Genomic DNA, 22,977 nt, shown 5'->3' with positions numbered 1-22,977 from the left:
TATCTATATATCGTATCTATCTATCTATCTATCGTATTGATCCATCATATCTATCTCTCTATCATATCTATCTATCATATCTATCTGAGTTTAAGCCATTTACGAATATTTTGAAATTGGCAGAAAAAATTATCTGGTATAATTTTTTTTATTCCAAACATTATATGAAATGTAGACAAGACATAAAGGCGCAGAAATGTTATTCATAATAAACTAGACTTGATTCACTAGAATTGACTCCATGCACACCTTCAGATTACCAGCTGAAGAGGTGATGTCATAAAAAGAGGTGTGTCTAGGGTGGAGTTAATCCTACAAAAACAGTATGGCAGTACTCTGGAAAATGACTATCCAGTTTTTTCTAATCCCACAAAAAAAGACGTCACCAGCCGAAATCTAACAAGAGGGAACGCTCAAACTATTCCCCTTCTAACAGAAAACAGGTGGCCATACCCATTCACACTCTGTTCACCTTAAAACATTTTGTATATTAAATGAATCCTCTATCATTTACCATCTCAGGTTTTCCCAGTATCCAAATTGAGCTTAAAATAGCAAGTGGCGTAGTGCTGTGTGACTACTATTCCGTCATGCCTGTCATTTCATCCCTTTCATTCCCGAAAACCCGACAGAAGTGACAATTTGGAGCAGATTGTCGGCATAAGCACACCCTGATTATCTGAATTGTCCGATTTACCATGGCTGTCAAACGCAGAATCACAAACATGGCTTGTACTTTTATATTGGTTTTCCCTCTGTACCTCCTGATTGGAACAGAGCACCTGTTTGCTTAAAATCACAGAATTTTGAATGACTTGTAGATAGAACCTAGAGAACACAATAAACATATATTCAACGTAGTCAATAGCTTGCACGGTGTTCCTCTTATTATAAGGGTACCAGTCCCCTCTAGATGATGTGTAGGTTATTTGGATACACCTCCAAGTGCCCAGCCCTAACATCCTCTCAATATGTAGCTACTTACAGCCCTACCATAACACCACAATACAAAAAGTTATAAAGACAAAATATCTGGATAAGCAATATAGCTGTACCAAAATGAAGGATTTCTACAGATGCGATGTCAGATTTGACACATCTATCAATTATCAATAACATGAGAAGGCGTGTCTGATTATCTTCTGCTTTTAAAATCTGGACAATCCATGTTTTCCTTTTTAGAACACACCCAGAAGAAAGCATAAACAGCAAGCATCCCCTTTAACAGCAACTTATTCTCTATCGGTAAAGAAAATGAACGCCTTGATCACAATGATCAACACACAAAAAAACCCAAAGGAAACAATGGAGACACATTACCTTTTTTCCTTTCTTTTTCCTGTGTGCAGGCTTAGAGGGTTTCTCCTTAGGTTCCTCACTCATTTTACTGATGTGATGTAGCGAAAGGGACCGCTGATCCTATATATTCCAACATCCAAAGCCAACGTGTGGATTCAAAACACAGAAACCAAAAATTTCCTGCTCCCGATGTGTCACAGACAAGTACTGCTTGCAAGCTGACAGCTTTAGAGTCTTAATTCCAGCTGCACAGACAGAGATTGCCCATGCTCACCGCCTGTGCTTAAAGGGAAGAAAAAAAAACTGGGAGTTTCCCTGACACAAAAGACTATTATTACTTTAAATAAATGAGGGTTAACCCAATCTGGCTTTAAGCACACTGTATTCCTGGAGTAGATGGGAATAAGACTTTCTAACCAAGCTCTTACTACACTGCTTCCAGCCTTTAAATGGTATTGACGAGCACAACAGGAATGAGCTGCAGACTGCTGACAAGTCTCGGAAGCTTTGCTTGCTTGAAGATCTGCCCTCTTTCTTGTGGACGGGAAAAGTGAATGTATAATATTGCATGGATTGCCGTGAGAGGCTTGATCCTGACCCATGTGTTAAATGCATTAGGGCATGACAGAAAGGACCTACTCACGTTACCCTGCCTTTGAAGCCACTCCCAGGCTGGGTTTAACACTAGGGCATGCTAGAGAATTAGGTTGCATCAAACAGACTAGTTACTGCATCCACTGCAGGTAGAATCTCAGTAATGCAACAGTTGCTATCATATTCCATATAGTTGAAACCATTCCTTGGACAGGTTTTACGCAAGCAACAGTTTGCAGAATTTATACTAGAAAATTGAACAAAAGAACATATAACATGGAAAAGGAGCCACTGAGAGCTGCACATGCACCAGTTTTGTGGCTTAAGCTGATGTTCTGAGCACCTCGATAGATGCAAACAGCTAAATGTGTATATTGGAGCTATTCTATCCACCAAATATTTGTATTTTTTTCTATTCAGTCCTCGGATGTACATAGACTCCCCACACTGCACAGCGAAGGGAACAACTTACAATGTAGAATACAGTAGCCGCCCCTCTTCATCTCCAGCCTGCTGACTTCACAATGAAAGAGCAGTATCAGACTAATGATGTCATCCCTCTGCACGCTCCTCCATTCTGCGTGCTTCTTGTGAACACAGTCACATACAGCACACTTGATTGGCTCCCAGTCCTGTCCCTCCCTCTCCCCGCCCGTGCAAGTGCTGCGGTACACTAAAAAGCAAGAGAATGATACCAAGTCAAATTTAGGTAGTTACACATGACATTTAAAATGTTGTATTTATATGCATTTATAAAATTAATTAAAGTGGCTGTAAAGGCAGGTTTGTTTTATCTTAATGCATTCTGTGCATCAAGATAAAAAAAAACCTTCTGTGTGCAGTCGCCCCCCTAATACTTACCTGAGCCCATCTAGATCCAGTAATGTTGCAGGTGTCATGGCTGCCCGGGACTCCCCTCCTCATTGTCCGAGACAGCAGCACAGCACCATTGGCTCCTGCTGCTGTCAAAGTCAGTCAGCCAATGAGGAGAGAAAGGGGGCGGGGCCAGGCAGTGGCTCCCTGTCTGAATGCACACAGGGAGCTGCGATTTAGCTGGGGTGCTCCCATAGCAAACTGCTTGTTGCAGGGGCACTCAACATGAGGGAGGGGCCATTACGCCGAAGAAGGACTCTAGAAGAGGAGGATCCAGGCTGCTCTGTGTAAAACCAATGCACAGAACAGGTAAGTTTTTTTTTAATCTTTAAATTTTTTTTATTTTATTTGCTTTATATTCAAATTTACAAATATTGCCACAAAATAATCACATACAATAATTCCCCTTACAAACAAATTTCCCTTATCCCCCCCTCCCATCCTCCCTCCCCCTATCAACCCTCTCCCCCTCCCATTAAACAGGTAAGTTTAACAAAAAAAAAAAAAACGAGACTTTAGTATCACTTTAATTTTTGTGTTTTGGTTTTCCCAATGGGACTCTTCCTGCCTTTATATTTTCCTTAATTTTGCCCATAGCCAGATTTTACTTTTATAGTAATTTTTATTGTTACTTTGTAGTGTTGCTACATAAACATTGTAACTATTAACGTAAACCCTAAAACCTTTTCTCATTTATAAAGTTAAACAAACATATTGAAAAAAAATATGTCACAATCTTTATAGGTAACAAGCAAATAGTATATACAAACAAATCATTAGACTAGGCTTTAACCATGCTTTATGACTTGAGGATGGGATCATGATGTACAACACCCTTAGATCCCCTCCCCTTTAACATGGTTGTAAAGGCTGAAGTTTTTTTTTACCTTAATGCATTCTCTGCATTATGGTTAAAAACCTATAATTTTTTAATTCCACCCAAATAATTACCTGAGCCCAATCTTGATCCGGCACTGTGTCCGAGAGCAGGGGTTCTCTTGGCTCTGTCCCTTCTCATTAGACTCAGTGAGAACCAGCAGGAGACATTGGCTCCTGCTACTGTCAATCAAATCCAGTGACAAGGAATTTGGAGTCAGGGCCAAGCCGCACTGCCTGTGTCAATGGACACACAGGGTGCAGCTCAAGATCAAACCCACATGTATGCCACTGACACCATAGAAAGCAGCTTCTTATGGTGGCACACAGTGAAGAGGAGGATTCGAGAGCACTGGTGGACCCTAGAAGAGGAGACTTGGGTCCATTCTGTGCATAACCATTTCAGAGAGCAGGTATGACATGTTTGTTATTAAAAAAAACTACTTTAGGAATCTATTCACACCAACCACTGTGTTACAATGCAATGGCTGGTGTGTGGTGCAACAGTGATATTCCATTAAATTCAATTGGCCCACCAAGTGGTGCGAGGTGGTGGATTGCCTTGCACTGTGATGTGCCAAAAAAGAAAAAAAAAAAACAAGCCGGTGACCCCACTCCCTATGATGTCAAGTGGTGCACTATGACCATCACTGAGTGATCCTGCCCCTTTGTTCACATAGTGTTGGGGATGAAGTGGCATTGTCAATCAGTGAGTGTCATGCGGCGGGAGAGGTCAGGTTCGGCTGTTCTTTTTTTTTTACTGTGCGTGTTGCGGATGCCGTTCATCATGCAGGACGATGGATTTCCATAAAAAAATGTAAAGGGCCTGTCAAAAATTGTCTTGTATAAAAAGAAAAATCCACCGCTCCAGGCTGATCCACCAAGAAACTGCCCACTCCAAACAAATAGGGGTCCCAGGTGCAGGCTGATTGCAATAGCTAAATGAAGGAACCGAAAAAACTCTGGATAGCTGCACTCCGGATCAGGTAAAATAAGTTGTGCCTTTATTATTTCCACCAAAAAACCTTCACATCATACGAGTTACAGCAGCAAAGGGAATGTAGAACAGGGAATCTGACGCGTTTCACGCTGAAATTAGTGCTTACTCATAACTATGAGTAAGCGCTAATTTCAGCGTGAAATGCGTCAGAATTTCCTGTTCTACATTCCCTTTGCTGCTGTAACTCGTATGATGTGAAGGTTTTTTGGTGGTTATAATAAAGGCACAACTTATTTTACCTGATCCGGAGTGCGGCTATCCAGATTTTTTTCGGTTCCTTCAAAAATTGTCTTGTGTTATTTACTTTTGAATTTTTCTTTGGTGAATAAGTAGGGGTACTATATACCCCATACTCATTCACATGGGGGGGCTGGGATCTGGGGGGCACCTTGTTACCCCTTTCGCTGCCAGGCCATGCACTCCAAACCATAAATTTTCTGAAATCAAGAAGGCTCTAAAAAGAAGGTGCTACTAATTTTTTTTTTTAAGCCCTGTGATATTTGTTCAAATGTTTATCCAAACAATATTGATATAAAAATACACTAAAATAATTATCAGTGGATCATACATGGCAAAATTTACACAATACTTGCCAAATTCCTACTGAATTGAAAAGCTAAAACTGTATTGAGTTAATAAATAACAAACATTTGTACATTTTAAATTGCAACTTTTTTGTTAAATGGGGAAAACTGAAGGTACACAAAACTAAATAAAAACAATTTACTTATCTGGAGGTTATCATTTCTCACTTAAAGCTTTCAGAGTTTGTAAAAGACCCTCCAAATCATACATTTTCTGAAAGCACATGACCTGCAGAATAAAAAAAAATGTGCAACTGATTTTTTAGGCTCTGCAATAGTTGCACAAATGTTTATCAAATTGCTATTTTCACAAAAAATACACTACAATCTTTATTAGCATACATAAACACAACCTAACTTACAAAACCCCTGCTAAATTCCTACTGAGGCCTCGTTCACATGGGGAGTAGAAAAGTGTATGCCTGTGAAGAGGCACAGGCGTTCCTTGCATCCATGTACAGGCAGTCTGATCCGTAGCCGCTGCTCCGAATCTGAGATCAGTGTGGGTGTGGGTGTACAGCCCCCCGAATTATGACAGTGTGAGCTCAGGGGCACCCAGAGAGACACAGATGTAAAATTAGGATCAATGGCTGTGTTCCTGCAGTTGCTACATCCCAGTCACTGTGTTTGACTGGATGGTGAGCTGCAATATCACTGGGACTGGTGAGCTGCTGCTGTGGAGATTTGCTAACTGCTGCTAGAGAGACTGAGACCTTCAGGAACTGACCATACAGCCATCTAGTAGGCTTATTGCTGCCTGCAGGTTTGACAGGGACTATTCTCATGTGCACCAACGGTACAACTGGACCCCAATACTAGCTGACTAAAGAGCTAGAACTAAAGGCTAAGCCTTTACAGCTGCTACACAGAGGCCATGACCTATTTCTTATGCCAAGATACACCTCTCAGGGGATATTGCACCATATCCTAGCCATTGTCCTAGAGTGCACACTAGACTAGTTATAGTATTATTATACATATTGCAGTTAATGCTTATATGTGCAGTTTGTTGCTGACTTTGCTGGATTATGTGTTGATTCCAGTCCAGGGGTACAGAACTCTATTCTAAGTTACCTTGGCACTATGATTATACTGTCTAGGAGACCACCATTTACCAGTAAACAGTCTTTTGTCTATTTCCTGGTTGTAATTAAAGAGGAAGTAAATGATGGGTTTTGCATACTAGCCCATTATGTTCCACTTATCTGCAAACGAAGCCTGCGATGTCCCCGAGGTCCCTGCTGCTGGCCGAGTCCATCTTCACCCCTCTTCCTTCCGGGCCTTGGACTCCGGCTCTGTGACTGACCAGACTTGCGTGACCTCACTCCCATGCGGGAACTGACGATTATGGCACAGGCCCTTTAGAAGCAGCGCGACCATGCCCTTTCTTCAGTGCGCATGCGCCAATGATGTTGGCGCAAGCATATATGTTAAGTATCTCCTAAACAGTGCATATTTAGGAGATATTTCCAGTACCTACAGCCTTATTATAGGCTTACCTGTAGGGAAAAGTGGTGTGTAAGGGTTTACAACCACTTTAACTGCAGAGTTAAACGTATTTTACTTGTGTTCTTTGTAAGTGCTTGCAGTAACTTGAATTTAACTTGGTGTGACAGAGGGGCTGAAGATGTTCTTGGAGTTGAGGTGCAGAACTGAGAACACAATTTACCAAGAAGCTCCTTTGGGGGTAGCACTACATAAGTAAAACCTGATCTTCAGAAAAGCTTAGACTCTTAAAATGAATAATATGATTCAATGAAGTGTTTAAAGATCAAAATTTGAAAGACGCAAGAGAGGTATAGCACTTGTGTGACAGGAGTGTCCTGGTTTTTCATTTCAAATAAGTGGGAGCCCCAACCATACAGAAGATATCTAAATAGGAAATCCTAATGCTCTGGCATTATAATGGTATGAACAGGCTGGCAGAGGCTACACTGACTGCAGTCAGTGGGAGAGAATTTCTGCCAGATATACATAATTAATTGTTCATCTGTGCTTACCATGGGACAAAATGCTTTCTGAGTTTCTCCACACTTTGCTCATACAATTTATCAAGGCTTTTTAATATTCTTCTCTCACAGTCTAACATCATCTTCTATTATCTCAGGGCATGGCTACTGCATTTGGCTTTATTCATTCATATCCTCTTGTCCAATGTGATGTCTAAAAGCAATGGTGCATTTCATACCACTGTGCATACCAATAGAATCACCAGTACAAAACTTCTTAAAGACTTTTTCTGGCGTTATATATGAGCAAATTAAGTCACAGCTTATTCAGTACGCCAACATAAATAACAGTCCTTGTCTGAAAGTCATTGCAAAGTGGATTGTGAGGCTAAAGAAGTAGAAAAAAAATTGTTCAACCGGTCTTTCGGACTTGTAAATTGAGCTTTTGGATTTTCTAGTAATTTAAAAACAGTCAAGCTGAATAGTCATGGGGAGGGAGACACCACAATTCAACAATGCACTTCTCTGAGTCATCTGCTTGGTGTTTGGAGAATAAGAGAACATCATCATACTGCTAAGGTGATCCCTGCTACCGTAAGCTGCATGGATACATTCCTCTCCAGTGCTTACAAGGTTTATCAGTCTTTCTCAACCTTTTTACCCAAGAAGTTCCTAGAATAATTTTCAGGTCTTGGGGAACACTTTCTGAAACCAAAGCATGGGAAAAATTCCTCCTACATTGGTAGTCAGTGGGAAGAAAGAAACCTTTGCAGTGGAAGTCAAGATGCTGGCTTTGCCAGGTGATGTTGGCCCTGGAACTTTGCTGACACCATCAAATGAAAAGTACAATCATTCACTGCTCAAGGAACTGGATCAGGGTTAAATTGAAAGCATTGCACATGTGTCATGGTTATGCAGTGATCTTCCTGTTTGCTTACCTCCCCTCATGTGTTCAGGCTAAGAGGCCAGCCACTTCCACCTGGTGGTTTTTATAACCTCTCCTCTAAGCATGGCTCCACCCCAGGTCTTATCAGGGAACCTTATATTAACCTGTGCACTGCAAGCCAACAGTGCTGATCAACCATTGTGTATTCCTTTGTGTGTTTAGCTTCCTGTTTCCTGCCGTGTGCTCTTCTGTTGTTCCGTTACCGACTTTGGCGTGTCTTTGACTATCCCTGTTTGCCTGTGATCCTGACCTTTTGGCGTGTCCCTGACTATTCCTGTCTGCTTGTGGCCCCGACCTTGGCTTTGTCCCTCACCATCCCTATCTTATAGTTGCCTACTGTGGGTGTGAGCTGGGGGACCCTGGGGGTCGCGACCTGGAGCCAGTTGCAGCCAAGTCCATCCTCACCGCTCGAGACTCTGGTGAACACCTGCTGGCTCTTAGACTCCGCTCCCCAGGGAATCTTACGCTCTAACCCCGGTGGGACCTGTCTCCCGTCCGCAGCAGTCAGCCGTAGGGTCCACAACCTTGAGGTGCACTCCTGATCCCTACGGTGTGCATCTGTCACCTCGCCTCAAGGTGACCTGACAACATGTAATTGTCTGGCTCACAGTGCATACCCTTACATTTATAGATTGATGTTAAAGAGGAATTAAACCCGGATGGGTTTAATTCTTCTTTGTTTCCCTGCAAAGGTAAAGCATAATGGGCTACTATGCATCGTGGCCTTGTTGCTAACGGCGATAGTGCACCTGTGTGCCGCTGTCTACGGCACATGCGCCGTAGACAGCGGTGCCTATCTTTTAGTAAATATCTCCTAAACGTGTAGGTTTAGGAGATATTTCTTGGACCTACAAGTAAGTCTTAATCTAGGCTTACCTGTAGGTCAAAGTGGTTTGTAAGGGTTTAAGAGACCGTAAAAGATAATATGGCTGTAGATAACAATCAGCTTTACTAGTGAGTATCTCAAAATATATTTCATTATTTTTAATAACTACATCACTGGAAATTGGGTGTTTTTAGGTAATACCTTGCATTACTCTTTAATTGTAGTCTTTGTTCATCTGGGATAATGAGCACTAAAATTAATCAATATGTCTCCTAATATTTTTAAATAACATATTTTTAATCAGGTTCATACAATATATCAGAGCAATTAGTGCACTCATGCTTTGCTTAGTACCCATCTTTGGATGGATTTACCCTTTTCATCCCACAACAACAACATTTAAGAAATGCAGGCCAAGAACTACAGGCTATTAGTGAACTGCTAATACTATCCAGGCAACAATAAAACTGTTGCCATTAAAAAGAAGACTTAAAAGAGAAGAAGTGCAGGAATTTAAAAAAAATCATACTAACCTAGGTGGGTGCAGCATCAGACCAAAGCTGTCCCTTACCTTCTTTAAGACCAAAAACAGAGTGATCAAAGACTGTTGATCTCTCGGTTTCCTGATCTTCAGTGAGGAGAGAGCCGGAGACTCTGGAGGGGGTGGGAAGGGCTGGCTCAGGCTCTCAGCTGCACATTCAAAGGCTAAGCCAGCTGCTGATCAGGCATCTGGGTGGATCCTGACATTAAAGTCAAGATCTGTTCAGAGCCTGGACCAGCTGAGTGACGTTAGTCAACAGCGGACTTTAGCCCGATGTCAGATAAATATGGGTCACAGAAGTGCAGAACTAAGTGCAGAACTAAGGGCACTCCTGTGGCCCACAAAATAACTAGGGCCAAATAAGCTTTGGTCCTACGTCACTTTTAAAGTGAACCTATGCTATGGCCAAGTGAATCAACTTTTTTTTATACCCAGAGGCACAGGGTATTTTTTGTACTCCTGGCGACTCAAGTGAGTGATGAGGGAGTGAAGGAAAGGTAAGTATGTGTAGTTGGAGAGGGGAATATTAAAGTGAATCTGTTGCTTTGCCCTGGCTTAACCACTTAAGGACCACCTCCTGCACATATATGTTGGCAGAATGGCATGGCTGGGCACAATCACGTACCTGTACGTGGCTCTTTAAGTGCCCAGCCATGGGTCGGGAGCGCGCCGACCCGGTCCTGAGCTCCGTGACCGTGGCCGCGGGACCAGCGGACCCAATTGCCGCTGGTGTCCAACGATCAGGTCTCAGAGCGGAAGAACGAGGAGAGGTCTTTGTAAAGAAACCTCTCTCTGTGCTTCCTACTATGGCTGTCACAGATCGTCTGTTCCCTGTTATAGGGAAAGACGATCAGTGATGTCACATGCCAGGCCACGCCCCCCTATAATAAAAAAACACATAACATCATACATGACCCCTCCTCGCCCCCTAGTGGTTAACTCCTTTACTGCCAGTGTCATTTACACAGGAATCAGAGCATTTAAATAGCACTGATTGCTGTATAAATGACAATGGTCCCAAAAAGGTGTCAAAAATGTCCGATGTGTCCGCCATAATGTGGCAGTCACAACAAAAACCGCTGATCACCGCTATTACTAGTAAAAAAATAAATTCATAAAAATGCTATGAAACGATCCCCTATTTTGTAAACGCTATAACTTTTGCGCAAACCAATCAATAATCGCTAATTGCATTTTTTTTAACCAAAAATATGTAGAAGAGTACGTATCGGCCTAAACTGAGGAAAAAAAATTTTTTTTATATATTTTTTGGGGACATTTATTATAGCAAAAAGTTAAAAATATAGAATTTTTTTCAAAATTGTCGCTCTATTTTTGTTTATAGCGCAAAAAATAAAAACCACAGAGGTGATCAAATACCACCAAAAGAAAGCTCTATTTGTGGGGAAAAAAGGACGCCAATTTTGTTTGGGAGCCACATCGCACGACCGCGCAATGGTCAGTTAAAGCAACACAGTGCTGAATCGCAAAAAGGGGCTTGGTCCTTTGGCTGCAAATTGGTCCGGGGCTTAAGTGGTTAATAAAGAACAGGTTCACTTCAAATAACAGAAATGTACTAAAATTCAGACAATACTATGGGTCCTGTATATGGAGGTTTTCTATTTATTACATTTTTCTGTTGAACATGACTATGTAACAAATACATGGAAACTTAACAGAACTGCAGACAACATAACAGTCTAGTAATTAATGTTAAAAAAAGCTAAAATAAAAAAAGAACAGATTTTGCTTCAAAATTCATCTACAATTCAAATATTTTCCTGCGGTTCTTTTTTTTCTGCCACTAGGTATCCTCAGTCTAATGGTTAGAATCATTCAAGCCATTTATTTTGAGTCCAGGTCATCCTAGACCCACCCAACATGTACTGGACAGTGAAAAAAGAAGCAGCACAGTTGTGAGCTCATCCCTTTGTCACTCTGCTTTCTCCTCCTATCAATATGCTTCTTGTCAGCACAAGAACTGATTGGATCTCTGTACTGATCCTTTCTCTCACACTCCAGCTCTGCTATAGAGGAAATGCAAGAGGCTATTACCAGGTCAGATTCAGGTACTTACACATTTGAATTATAAAAAAACACACACGTTTAGAATAGTTTCAATCATCAGGTGCAATCTCCAGTTGTTTTTCAACTTTGTACTTGAAAAATTCACCGAAAAAAAAAATACCCACTTCAACCTGAATATTCAATATGGCTCTGGATGCAGTTTAAATAGGGTGGTCATGATATCTATACTTATAATTGAATTCATTCACTCTTTTTTCATGTTTTGTATTACTACGTCTCTATGTCACATAATCTGTACCATTCGAACCAACACTTCTTTTGTGCCTCTTTACCACACTTAGCAAATTCTCTGTTCACATCTCTTGTAGGTTAAACCTAATAAGATTAGACTGAACTAACAAAAAATACATTTAACAATGTAATAAATTGTAAGTTTACCTTATCTTCTTCCCCATTGTTCCTTAAGGCTTCCGGGATTGATCAGAGCGATTCTCACTGCTCACTTGCTGATATGTGACCATTTTGACAAATCAGAATTGCTCTGATCTGTCCCTGAAGCCAAAAGGAAAGATGGGGAAGAAGAGCAGAGCTTTCAAATTCCTGGACTGCTGCACCGGCTGTGTGGCAGTGACCGCTAATCATCCACAGAAGTGCAAGGCCTGGGAAGTGGGGAGGATGTAGGGTGTTGGTTCATTTTTTTGTTTTTTTTGTGGAAAGGAGAACTTACACGTGAATGATTATATGGCTGTGGTAATTTGTGTCTTTTATATCTGCCTAGAGTTTGGTTTTAAATGCCCCCATTACAGTCAATATTTGACCTCAGCGAGGCTACACATACTGTAGATATCAAGTAGGGCTGGGGAAACGTTTCCCCTATGTAGCCTGACACTAAGGAAAAGTAATAGTTTAATTTAAATAACACTATCCAAACTGTGTCACTCTGAGGAATTTGACTTGTGAATTATGTTGTGGATCAGCATAGCAGCAAATCAAATGGTTAGGTCAGTGTTTCTCAACCAGGGATCTTGTCAGGGCCTGGATTTGAACACACCACCTCTGCTGTGTCAGGCAATGTCTCTTCTTGCTGAGCTACCTGTAATTCTGGACAGTTCCCTGGACAATTCCTTGAATGATCCTGTCTCAAATCCTTTGCTCCGCCCATGAACTTCCTGATTTAAGCCATGTCTCTGCATTTCCTGTTTGCCAGATTGTTGTGCTCTCTCCAGCCAGTATCTCGCTCCTGTCTTCCCCGCTGCCATTCAAATTTTTCTACCACTCATTGTCAACCCTTGCATTGTTCCTCGACTATGCTTCTGCTTGATCCTAACCTGCAACTACTCATTATCAACCTTTGGCTTGTTTACTGACTACGCTTCCGTTTGATCCCTACCTGCTTATGCACTACTGGTCCTGGCTTGTTCACCTCCTGGTGGGGCGTTCCTGAGAACCATGACCTGGTACTAACACGCAGCAAAATCCATCTCCACCATCAGGAGCTCTGGTGAACACTGGTTAGTACTTTGCCCCTGTACACACGGTCGGAGATTCTGCCAACCAAATCCGTCGGATTTTGTCCGTCAGATTTAGTCTGACGGATTGTGTCCGAAACTGTTGCATACACACGGTCGGACTAAGTTGTGGAAAAATCCGATCTTTCAGAACGTTATGACGTAATTTTGTTACGATGGGACTAGATTCAGGCTAGTAGCCAATAGCTTTGATGTAGGAATTTGATCTGAGCATGTGTGGCACTTGGTCCGATCAAAATTCTCTACACATGATCGGATTACGTCTGACCGGCCCAGTTGGTCGGGAAATATTTCCAACATGTTGGAAAATTGGGTCGGACGGAGATTCGGACAGAATCAGTCCAATGCATACCACACACAGTCGGATTATCTGACGACACAGTCCGATAAGACGCATTCCGACGGATTCTCCGACCGTGTGCACGCGGCTTTAGACTCTGCACCTCAGATGGGACCATGTCATTTACCAGGGTGACTGTCTATGTACCTATCCTGCTGGTTGGTGGTTCCGCTACTGCTATAGTAACTGGTCTTTGAGCCTGACCCCTGATTGTGACAGATCTATAAGAGGTTACAAGGGAGTTCAGCAACTGAATAACATTGTCAAAAATGTATATTTGCCCAATGGTGTTTTTACTGTTCTGTCATTGGCTGCCACTGTAGTAGATTTATATTTGTCTGATGTTGCCTTTACAGCTCTGGCTATCATTATGTGAGATTGATATTAACTTGATGGTGCCTTTAGATTTCATTTACCCAGTATCACTGGTGAGTGACAGCAACACCTGACAAGTCAAGTAGCTATAAGATATTTAACACAGGATGGGAGATTAACAATAATGCTAATGTATTTTTCCCCTTGAACACCAATGCAAATATTTCATTACCACTGAACACCAATGCAAATATATTATTCCCATAGACATGAGTACTTGAGCAGCACAATAAAATAATAAAAGGGAAGAAGAGCAACCAGTTTCACATTAAAAAATACATCTAATTACTTATTCCACAAGATTATATTTACAATCCACATTAGACTGAACATAGGATGGTGAGCACACTATTTGATGACAGATACAGTATGTAATCCACTGTCTATATATATATATATATATATATATATATATATATATATATATATATATATATATATATATATATATATATTATAGTTACAGTCATACCACAAAATGAATACTTAGAAAATATGCTACAACTTGCAAGTTAACCACATGCTGACCGGCTCACGCCGATATATGTTGTCAGAATGCCACGGGTGCTCAAAACGACGCACCCGTATGTCCCTCTGTCATCGGTGGCTAGCAGGCGTGCGAGCACCACACGCTGTGGGAGCGTGCCCGCAGGTCCCGCGGGCTCGATGTCCGCCGGTGGCCCGCGATCGTGCCATGGAGACGCATAACAGGGAGATGCCTGTGTAAACAAGGCATTTCCCTATTCTGACTAGCAAAATGACAGGGATCTACTGCTCCCAGTGATCAGGAGCAGTGATCTCTGCCATGTTCAAGTGATCCATTCCCCCTACAGTTAGAAAATAGTTAACCCCTTGATCTAGTGTTTAACCCCTTCCCTGCAAGTGACATTTACACAGTAATCAGTGCATTTTTATAGCACTGATCGCTGTATAAATGTCAATGGTTCCAAAATAGTGTCAAAAGTGTCCAATCTGTCTGCTGCAAAATCGTCTACCACAAATTGCAGATCGCTGTCATTTCTAATACAAAAAAATTAATAATAAAAATTCCATAAATCTAGCCCCTATTGTGTAGACACAGTAACTTTTGTGCACACCAATCACTATACGCTTAGTGGGATTTTTTTTTTTTTACCAAAAATATGTCGAAGAATACATATTGGCTTAAACTGAGGAAGAAATTCGTTTTTTTTTTACATTTTGTTGGGATATTTATTATAGCAAAAAGTAAAAACTATTGCTTTTTTTTCAAAAATGGTCACTATTTTTTTTAGTTTATAGCGCAAAAAATAAAAACCGTAGAGGTGATCAAATACCACCAAAAGAAAGCTCTATTTGTGGGAAGGATATCAATTTTGTTTGGGTACAACGTCCCACGACCGCGCAATTGTCAGTTAAAGCAAAGCAATGCCGTATCGCTAAAAAAAAAAAGAGCTTGGTCAGGAAGGGGGTAAATCCTTCCGGGGCTGAAGTGATTAAAGACTTTGCAGTGAAATTCCAGGTCCACTTACACTGCCCAGGCCCTCTCCCACTTCACAAATCACATACAACTATTAGCTGTAAAATGTACTTGTGCAAAAAAACAAAAAACAAACAGGATGTAAACTTTTCCCATCACCATCTTCCGCCCATGGTGCATAGGTGAGGATGACATCACACTCCTTCTGGCTAGATGAAGAGGGAATGAATACAGAGTAGCCGAAATATCATGAAAAGATGCAATAGGCTGAAGTGTCTTGCCCAATTTTACCTGCTCTGCATTCCCCAGGACCCTTCCTGGAAGGATGTGAACATCATAACCAGTGATGGAGAAAATGGATATCAAGTAAGTTTAATTTTATACTTTACACCTACTAAGCCCTTGTACATACGGTCGGACATTCCGACGGAAAATGTCTGATCAGACCGCGTTGTCGGATAATCCGACCGTGTGTGGGCTACATCGGACTTTTTCTGTCGGAATGTCCGACCAACAAAGTTTGAGAGCTGGATATAAAATTTTCCGACAACATGTTTTGATCGGACTTTGTCCGATCTCTTGTAGAGAATTCCGATCGGAAAAAGTGCCACGCATGCTCAGATCAAATTACGAGACCAAAGCTATTGGCTACTAGCCGCAACGTAGTCCCGTCGCAACCAATGAACGTCATCACGTTATGAACGATTGGATTTTCCGACAACTTTGTCCAACCGTGTGTATGCAACACCAGTTTCGAACAAAATCCGTTGGAAAAAATTTGACGGATTTTGTTGTCGGAAAAAATCCAACGGATTTTGTTGTCAGAATGTTCGACCGTGTGTACAAGGGCTAAGAGTGGGTTATTTGTAAAGGGTGAGGGGGTCTGGGCAATTTGAGCAGACCCTGAATTGTACTACAAAGTCTACTTTAAAAAGTTTGAACAGGCTACATACAGTATTTACAAGGAGCCCATACAGATGGTGGAAAACGGACCAAAAAATGTTCAGACTTTAATGACATTTAAGCTTCGATGTATTCAGCAAGAGAGTGCTTCATAAAACCAGATGGTGTCCTTAATTAGTCTCACTGTACCATGTGTACTAAAACAAAGGTTGCTGACTGTAGACAGTTCTTTCAATTGGAATGACAAAGAGTTTTCTTTTGACAGTCTTAACTTGCAGGCAAGCAAACAACCAGTGTAAGCCAGTAGAATTAATTGAAGGAATCTTCCAGCCTACTAAAATAGTATTTTCCCAAGCGTGTAAATATATTATTTGGCTTTTTCTACTGCATGCATTTTTAGACAGGATATATCACCGCTATATATGCATTTTGATATATAAGTGTAATTTTAATTTCAATATTTTTTATATGTTTTGCCATTTACTTACTTACTTACTGTTCCATATTGTAAGGATGGCATTTCTTATATAGAATAATAGTTCAGCCAAGACCATTACCATTTAAGGGCGGCACGGTGGTGTAGTGGTTAGCACTCTCACCTAGCAGTAAAAAGGGTCGCTGGTTCATATCCCAACCATGACACTACCTGCCTGGAGTTTGCATGATCTCCCTGTACCTGTGTGGGTTTCCTCTGGTTTCCTCCCACACTCCAAAGACATGCAGGTAGGTTAATTGGCATCTGTCCAAAATGGGCCCTAGTATATAAATGGGGACCTTGGATTGTTTTCTCCTTAAGGGTAGGGACCGATGTGAGTGTGCAATGTACAGGCATAGGGACAATTGTAGACACTCACACTGGATGGACTGGTGTCTTTATTCAACCTTGCTAACTGTGTAACTATTATAGAACAAATTGCATATTGAGAAAGTGTTGTTTTCAGCCAAAGCAGACTTATAGGCTTGAGCTGAACTAAAGACACAATACAGCACACATTTAAGGCAAATGTGGTACCTATCTCCCCAACCAATACCACTTCCATCCATTCACAATGTAGTCCACCATCACATGACCCTCTGTGGTACATTTTCCAGGAATGAATACAGACTAACCACTGCTGTCTGAGCCTGCCAACCATCATTGTGATGTCACAATGCCACCACTGGAGTCTTCAGGAACCATTTATTACTCTCCTAAGTAAACCAAAACATGACTCACCAGGGTACCTCTTCCAGGACTGAACACCAATTATTCACCACTGCTGTACTGTTCATATCTCTCCCCCCCCCCCCCCCCCCGTTTGTGATGTCACCATGCCCCCACTGAAGTCTTCAGGACCCTGTGAAAACCTAGCCAATGAACCCAATAGGACGTGTATACTTCAGAAAACATAAAAGTGATGGGGGAAACCAAAAAATAACCCTCAAATTCTGCAGTCCAGAAAGTTTTGTGAGTCACATGACCATGGATTTAGGTATGTATTTGGGACATTCAAATATTTTGTAAAAGTATTAGGACCACGTGTGACGAATATATAACAAACACAAACATAACACTTGTATGCCATAACTTAATAAAGAATTAAGCCTGCTATGCAGTGATGCCATGATCCATTATTACATTTCTCTGGTGATTATCTAGAGAGGGTTATGGAGTACTGGCCTTTGACAGTTAAGCCAATTGGGAGATTCCTCACTTCTTGGGAACAAGTAGCATCTGTCATCAGATTAGAAAAAAAAGCCTGACACAGGTTGTATCCCTTCCCAGATCTATTGGGGGAAAAAAAAGGTTTTGGCTGAAGTTCCACTTTAACACACATCAATATGATTATAGTATGTACATAATGTTTGTTACCTTCAAAGTTGATTTAAAGTCAAAAACGTATGAAGTGCAGCTGGGCACAGACTATGAGCATTAAATGCTTTATATGATTTTTTTTTTTTTTTTTTTTTTACTGTGAGAATGCAATTAAAAATACGAATGGATGCAACATTTGGCCAATAAGTCAATGCAGGAAAACAATGTCCTGTATGTTAGTATAGGTTGAGAACAACCTAACAGCACTGGGTCCAGTGGTGAACATGAACAAACATTGAAATTTATGTTGGTCATACTAGTAGGTAGCAGGCAGATGAAAGGAGGGCAGGGGGCTCAATATTAGAATTAATAGGTGCAATTTGGTTTAAGAAGGAAGTGGAGTGTCAATTGGAGGATCATTGGTTAGGAGTTGATACCATTGAGTATATTGAGTATATTGAAAGCATTGCAATATAGTTTGTGGAGTTTCTATGGGAAAAGTTTGCATGAACGATTCCCAAACATCGGAGAATATTTTAACACGTAATTTTTATGCAGAAAGGTATTCCATGGGAAAAATGTAAGATTATTTATCTATAAATAAAGGGACAGTGGGGTTCCAGTAGATCCATTTATGTAATATAGCTTTTCATGCTGCAAGGGAAATGATAAGGAGTTGCTTATAGCCTCTTGAGATTTTAATGGCCAGGGTATTGAGTAGGCCAAAAAGTGCCCATTAAGGGGTTAGAGTTAGGTAGTTTACTAAGTATGTGGCAGCATAATTCACAATGGAGTTTAAAAAACATTTGCTTTACATAATTTTAAAAAAGCAGCAAAAGATCTTCATGCCATGACCTCTCTAGTTGCTTTTATTATGAAGTTATTCATTCTCAAAGATCATAACAAAGACTTTGAAGATGGGTTTCAGTAAATTACTAACAGTTTAGGTCTCTACACGTTAATTGTGTTAGTGCAATGTGGTGCAATTGACTCTGAATGGTACTCCAATGAACCTTGTGAAGGCCATGCATTGCAGTACCATGCATGCACCATTTTTGGCAATGCAAATTAGGGCAACAGAGAATATATACTTAAACATAAAGAAGTGCAATGAATCCACAGATTTTAGTAATGACAAACCAAATTAATGACCTGCCATGTCTGCGCAAAAGCAGGTTGCAGTGACCTATAGGTGCAGTGACATATAGGTGTGAACCTAGACTTACAACAGGTAGGAGAGAAATCATAGTAATTTGTGAATGGGAAATGAATGAATGGATCTGCAGCAAACGCTGCATATCCATTTATTCCTCTTCCACTGACTATGAGTCATTTTTTTTAACCTTTTCACCCCCTCCCCATACAACACATCTCCAGTCTGTCTGTATACGGCTTGTATATTAACCACTCAACTCGCTTATCCTGCACATTAACCTCTCTATCTCCACTGTGCCACTGTGTGTAACTCTTCATTGCCTCTTCCCTCTGCATATGGCCTATACATTATTTGTAATGCAGCATTACCAAGCTCCAAGTTCTAACCCCCTCAATACCAGCATGTTTCTTCAGTTCCACAAAATTGTGACAAAAATGCAATTACCTTGGTGTCTACTTTCTAAAAAATTTCAGGGGTATTTTTACTGTTCTGGCACTTTTATTTGATATGTTTTTATAACAAAAAGGTAAGGAAACTGTTTTTTTCCAAAGATTTTTCGTCTTCATATCAAGTGTATAGTAAAAAGTAAAAAAAAAAAAACAATGATTATTTAATACCACTAAAGAGCTCTTTCTAAAAAAAATTATTTAAAAAAGTGCATTTACATGGGTCCAGTGCTGTATGACTGAGTAATTGTCAGAATAGACAGGCTGGTACTCAACTGGTTAACACTATACATCCCAGAGGTGTAAATGTAGATTTTAACCTATTTTTAATCTTATAAACCAGATTTTTTTACATTGTCAGATTATAATTTATTTTATTGTTTAGGAATGGCCAATTCTCAATGTCTGGGTTATACGGTGCAGGAATTTTACAAATTGAAAGTAGTGTTTCTATAATGTATCATATTGAATTTGTTACATTTTAAGATTTTTGTAGTATGTCTCTTTTCTAGCCACTAGTGTTGACAGCAACAAGCCCCAAATTGTTGTCTAATGATTGCACATACCTGGCTTTTTGGCAGAGTTTTGAATATACTGCATTGCTGGTGGCCCATCAACAAAAAGTGCTGCAACCTGCAAATTCTGTGTTTTCTCATGAGCTTTTAAAGCCACAAGGCTGAATGGTGTGCAGGAGGCACCTTCAATAACCTGTATTAGGCCGCGTACACACGCGGGGACTGTTCACTCAACTTTGTCCGTCAAACAGTTTCAGCGGACAGTCCGCTCAAAATTAGCATGGACGGACTTGCCCACACACGACGAACGAACAGTCCACTGAAACCGTGCGCGATGACGTGAACGGCACGTACGACGGGACTAGAAAACGACGTCCTATACACTGCAATGCAAACTTCGGCGTGTAAATCCTTTCTGAGCATGCGCGGAACTTAGTTTGACGAACAAGCCTACACACGAGGGGACTGTTCGCTGAAACAAAGTTTCAGCGGACAGTTTTTCGGAATTTCCGAAAAACTTTGTTCAGCAGACTGTCCGCTGAAACTGTCCGCTGAAAGCCCACACACGAGCGGACTGTCCGCCGAAACACTGTTCAGCGGACAAAGTTGAGCGAACAGTCCCCGCGTGTGTACGCGGCCTTACACTTCAATGAAGATTAAAAGAAAATTCCAGAACCACATTTACATCAGCAATCCAGGGATACTAGCAATGGAAAGCAAAAATCAATCATCCTACAACAAAACAATCAAATATTGCATAACACTGAGTTTTGCATTACATAGAGTGGCCTTGTGAAGAATGGTATACAGTAAAGTGGTGTGTAGGAAATGTCTATGGGGTAGCCATAAGACTAAGGTATATCAGACTTGAAGTTTTTTTCTTTGGGTTTTTATGTTTTTTTTGGGTTCCCTCCAAGTTATTAGGGGGGTGGGGAGAATCGAAACATGAGGTCCACCAGTCTAGTGGGTGGTGAAAAGACATTGAGAGGAAGTAGGTGGAATTGAGCAGCAGCATGTAGGGGTGTAGAAGAAAGAGAATGAATGAATTAGAGTAGGAAATTAGTTCAGAGGGACTATTTTAGTGGAGGTTGGGGGGATTCCCCAGGCCACCACTGCAGGACAATGGTCATAGTTTGGCCCTCTTTAACAGTAGTAGCATAATGCTTATTAGAATTAGCTCTTGGTTGTAATTTATAGAATCGTCAAATATTGCACTTTTCATTGTACTTCATGAAATATCACTAAGGAATGACCTGATTTAGCATAAGTCCACCCAAAATAAATCAATTAAATTGAGTGGGCTTTTCCAGATTGTTATAAAAGAATAATCGTTCCTGGCATAGTCTAAAGCCCCGTACACACGGTCGGAGAATCCGTCGGAATGTGTCCTATCGGACCGTGTTGTCGGATAATCCAACTGTGTGTGGTATGCATCGGACTGTTTCTGTCGGAATATCCGTCGGATCAAAGTTTCCAACATGTTGGAAATATTTTCCGACAAACTGGTCCGATAGGACATACTCCGATCATGTGTAGAGAATTCCGATCGGACAAAGTGGCACGCATGCTCAGATCAAATTCCTACATCAAAGCTATTGGCTACTAGCCTGAACGTAGTTCCATCGTAACGAAATTACGTCATCACGTTCTGAAAGATCGGATTTTTCGACAACTTTGTCCGACCGTGTGTATGCAACAGTTTCGGACACAATCCGACGGACAAAATCCGACGGATTTGGTTGGCAGAATGTCCGACCGTGTGTACAGGGGCTAAGACTCCAGTCCAAGGAGTGTGGTGTTGTCGACTGTTCAGTATGTGGTCTGAAAAACGCTGCATTTGGGGGGAATTTTCAGAAACCCCCCAAGGTACCAGTTGACCATCTGAGAAAGGTGGGTATGGGAAGTTAACAGAAAGGAAAACTGATTTATTTCTCTGTCATTTTTGGTGGCTTGAAACATGCTGGCCCACACTGTAAATAAAATTGTTAGGATCCATCATAGCTAAACAGCACAATCCTTTTTGACATGTGTAAGCTACCAGCTAATGGCAAAGCTATTACATTCTAATAGGAATTCATTTTCTAGTTGCTGTGAATTTATGGTGCATTTGTTCATTGCCATGACAACATTGCTTAGTCTTGCTCACTTGTTGGACACTAAAAATCTGATGTGAATAGAACTCTCTATGTCAGTGTAACCATTTTCATGAGAAATCCTTCATTTCTACTCTTGAAGGATAACAAATTATGAAGTCCTGCCCTTCAAATGTGTCCTCTCTATCATTGGGTACTCAAAGGTAAACTTTCCTCAAATGCCTCTTGCTTCTCTGCTACAAGCACTACCTCATGTCTGTTGCACACAATTAAGGAGATTTACTAAAACTGGTGCACACAGAATCTGGGGCAGCTCTCCATATTAACCAATCAGCTTCTAGGTTTTATTGTCAACCCTTAATAGAACAAGCTGAAGTTAGAAGCAGATTGGTTACTATGCACAGTAGCACCAGATTCTGTGTGCGCCAGTTTTAGTAAAGCTCCCTTTGTTATACACACAACACACTGTTATACACACTACTCCACAACACTGTTATACACAATACCTAACAACACTCTGTTACACACCCATTGTTTCACAACACTGTTACATACAGTGCCTCACAACACTAAATGACACACAATGCCTTACAACACTCTGTAACACACAATGTTTCACAACACTCTGTTACACATGTCGTCTCACAACACTACGCTACATGCAATGTCTCACAACGCTCAGTTTCACATGATGCTTCACGTTACATGGTATGGAAACAAAAAGTAAGGCCGCGTACACACGGGCGGACTGTTCGCCCAACCTTGTCCGCTGAACAGTGTTTGGGCGGCCAGTCCGCCCGTGTGTGGGCTTTCAGCGGACAGTTTCAGCGGACAGTTGGACGGACAAAGT

At 41.0% G+C, this 22,977-nt stretch overlaps 1 protein-coding gene across 2 annotated transcripts in view; it reads right to left on the bottom strand.

Annotated features, from left to right (window-relative positions):
- Nucleotides 1–22,977, bottom strand: part of ANK3 (ankyrin 3) — a 906,473-nt gene that overhangs the window by 659,221 nt on the left and 224,275 nt on the right. Inside the window, exon 1 of one of the 2 annotated variants that reach the window (XM_077454078.1) lies at nucleotides 1,321–1,942. The exons of the other annotated variant lie outside the window; for it this stretch is intronic. Within the exon in view, the coding sequence (XP_077310204.1) occupies nucleotides 1,321–1,383 (63 nt within the window). The 5' untranslated portion in view covers nucleotides 1,384–1,942. Of the gene's footprint in view, nucleotides 1–1,320; nucleotides 1,943–22,977 lie in introns of those variants that run through there. 2 annotated transcript variants of the gene reach the window in all.

Source organism: Lithobates pipiens, unplaced genomic scaffold (assembly GCF_037356315.1).
Source record: "Lithobates pipiens isolate NorthernLeopardFrog02 unplaced genomic scaffold, aLitPip1_a1.2 Scaffold_25, whole genome shotgun sequence".
NCBI lineage: Eukaryota > Metazoa > Chordata > Amphibia > Anura > Ranidae > Lithobates > Lithobates pipiens.
Note: the sequence above shows the minus strand (reverse complement) of the source record. Positions and strands in the feature narration are given on the sequence as shown.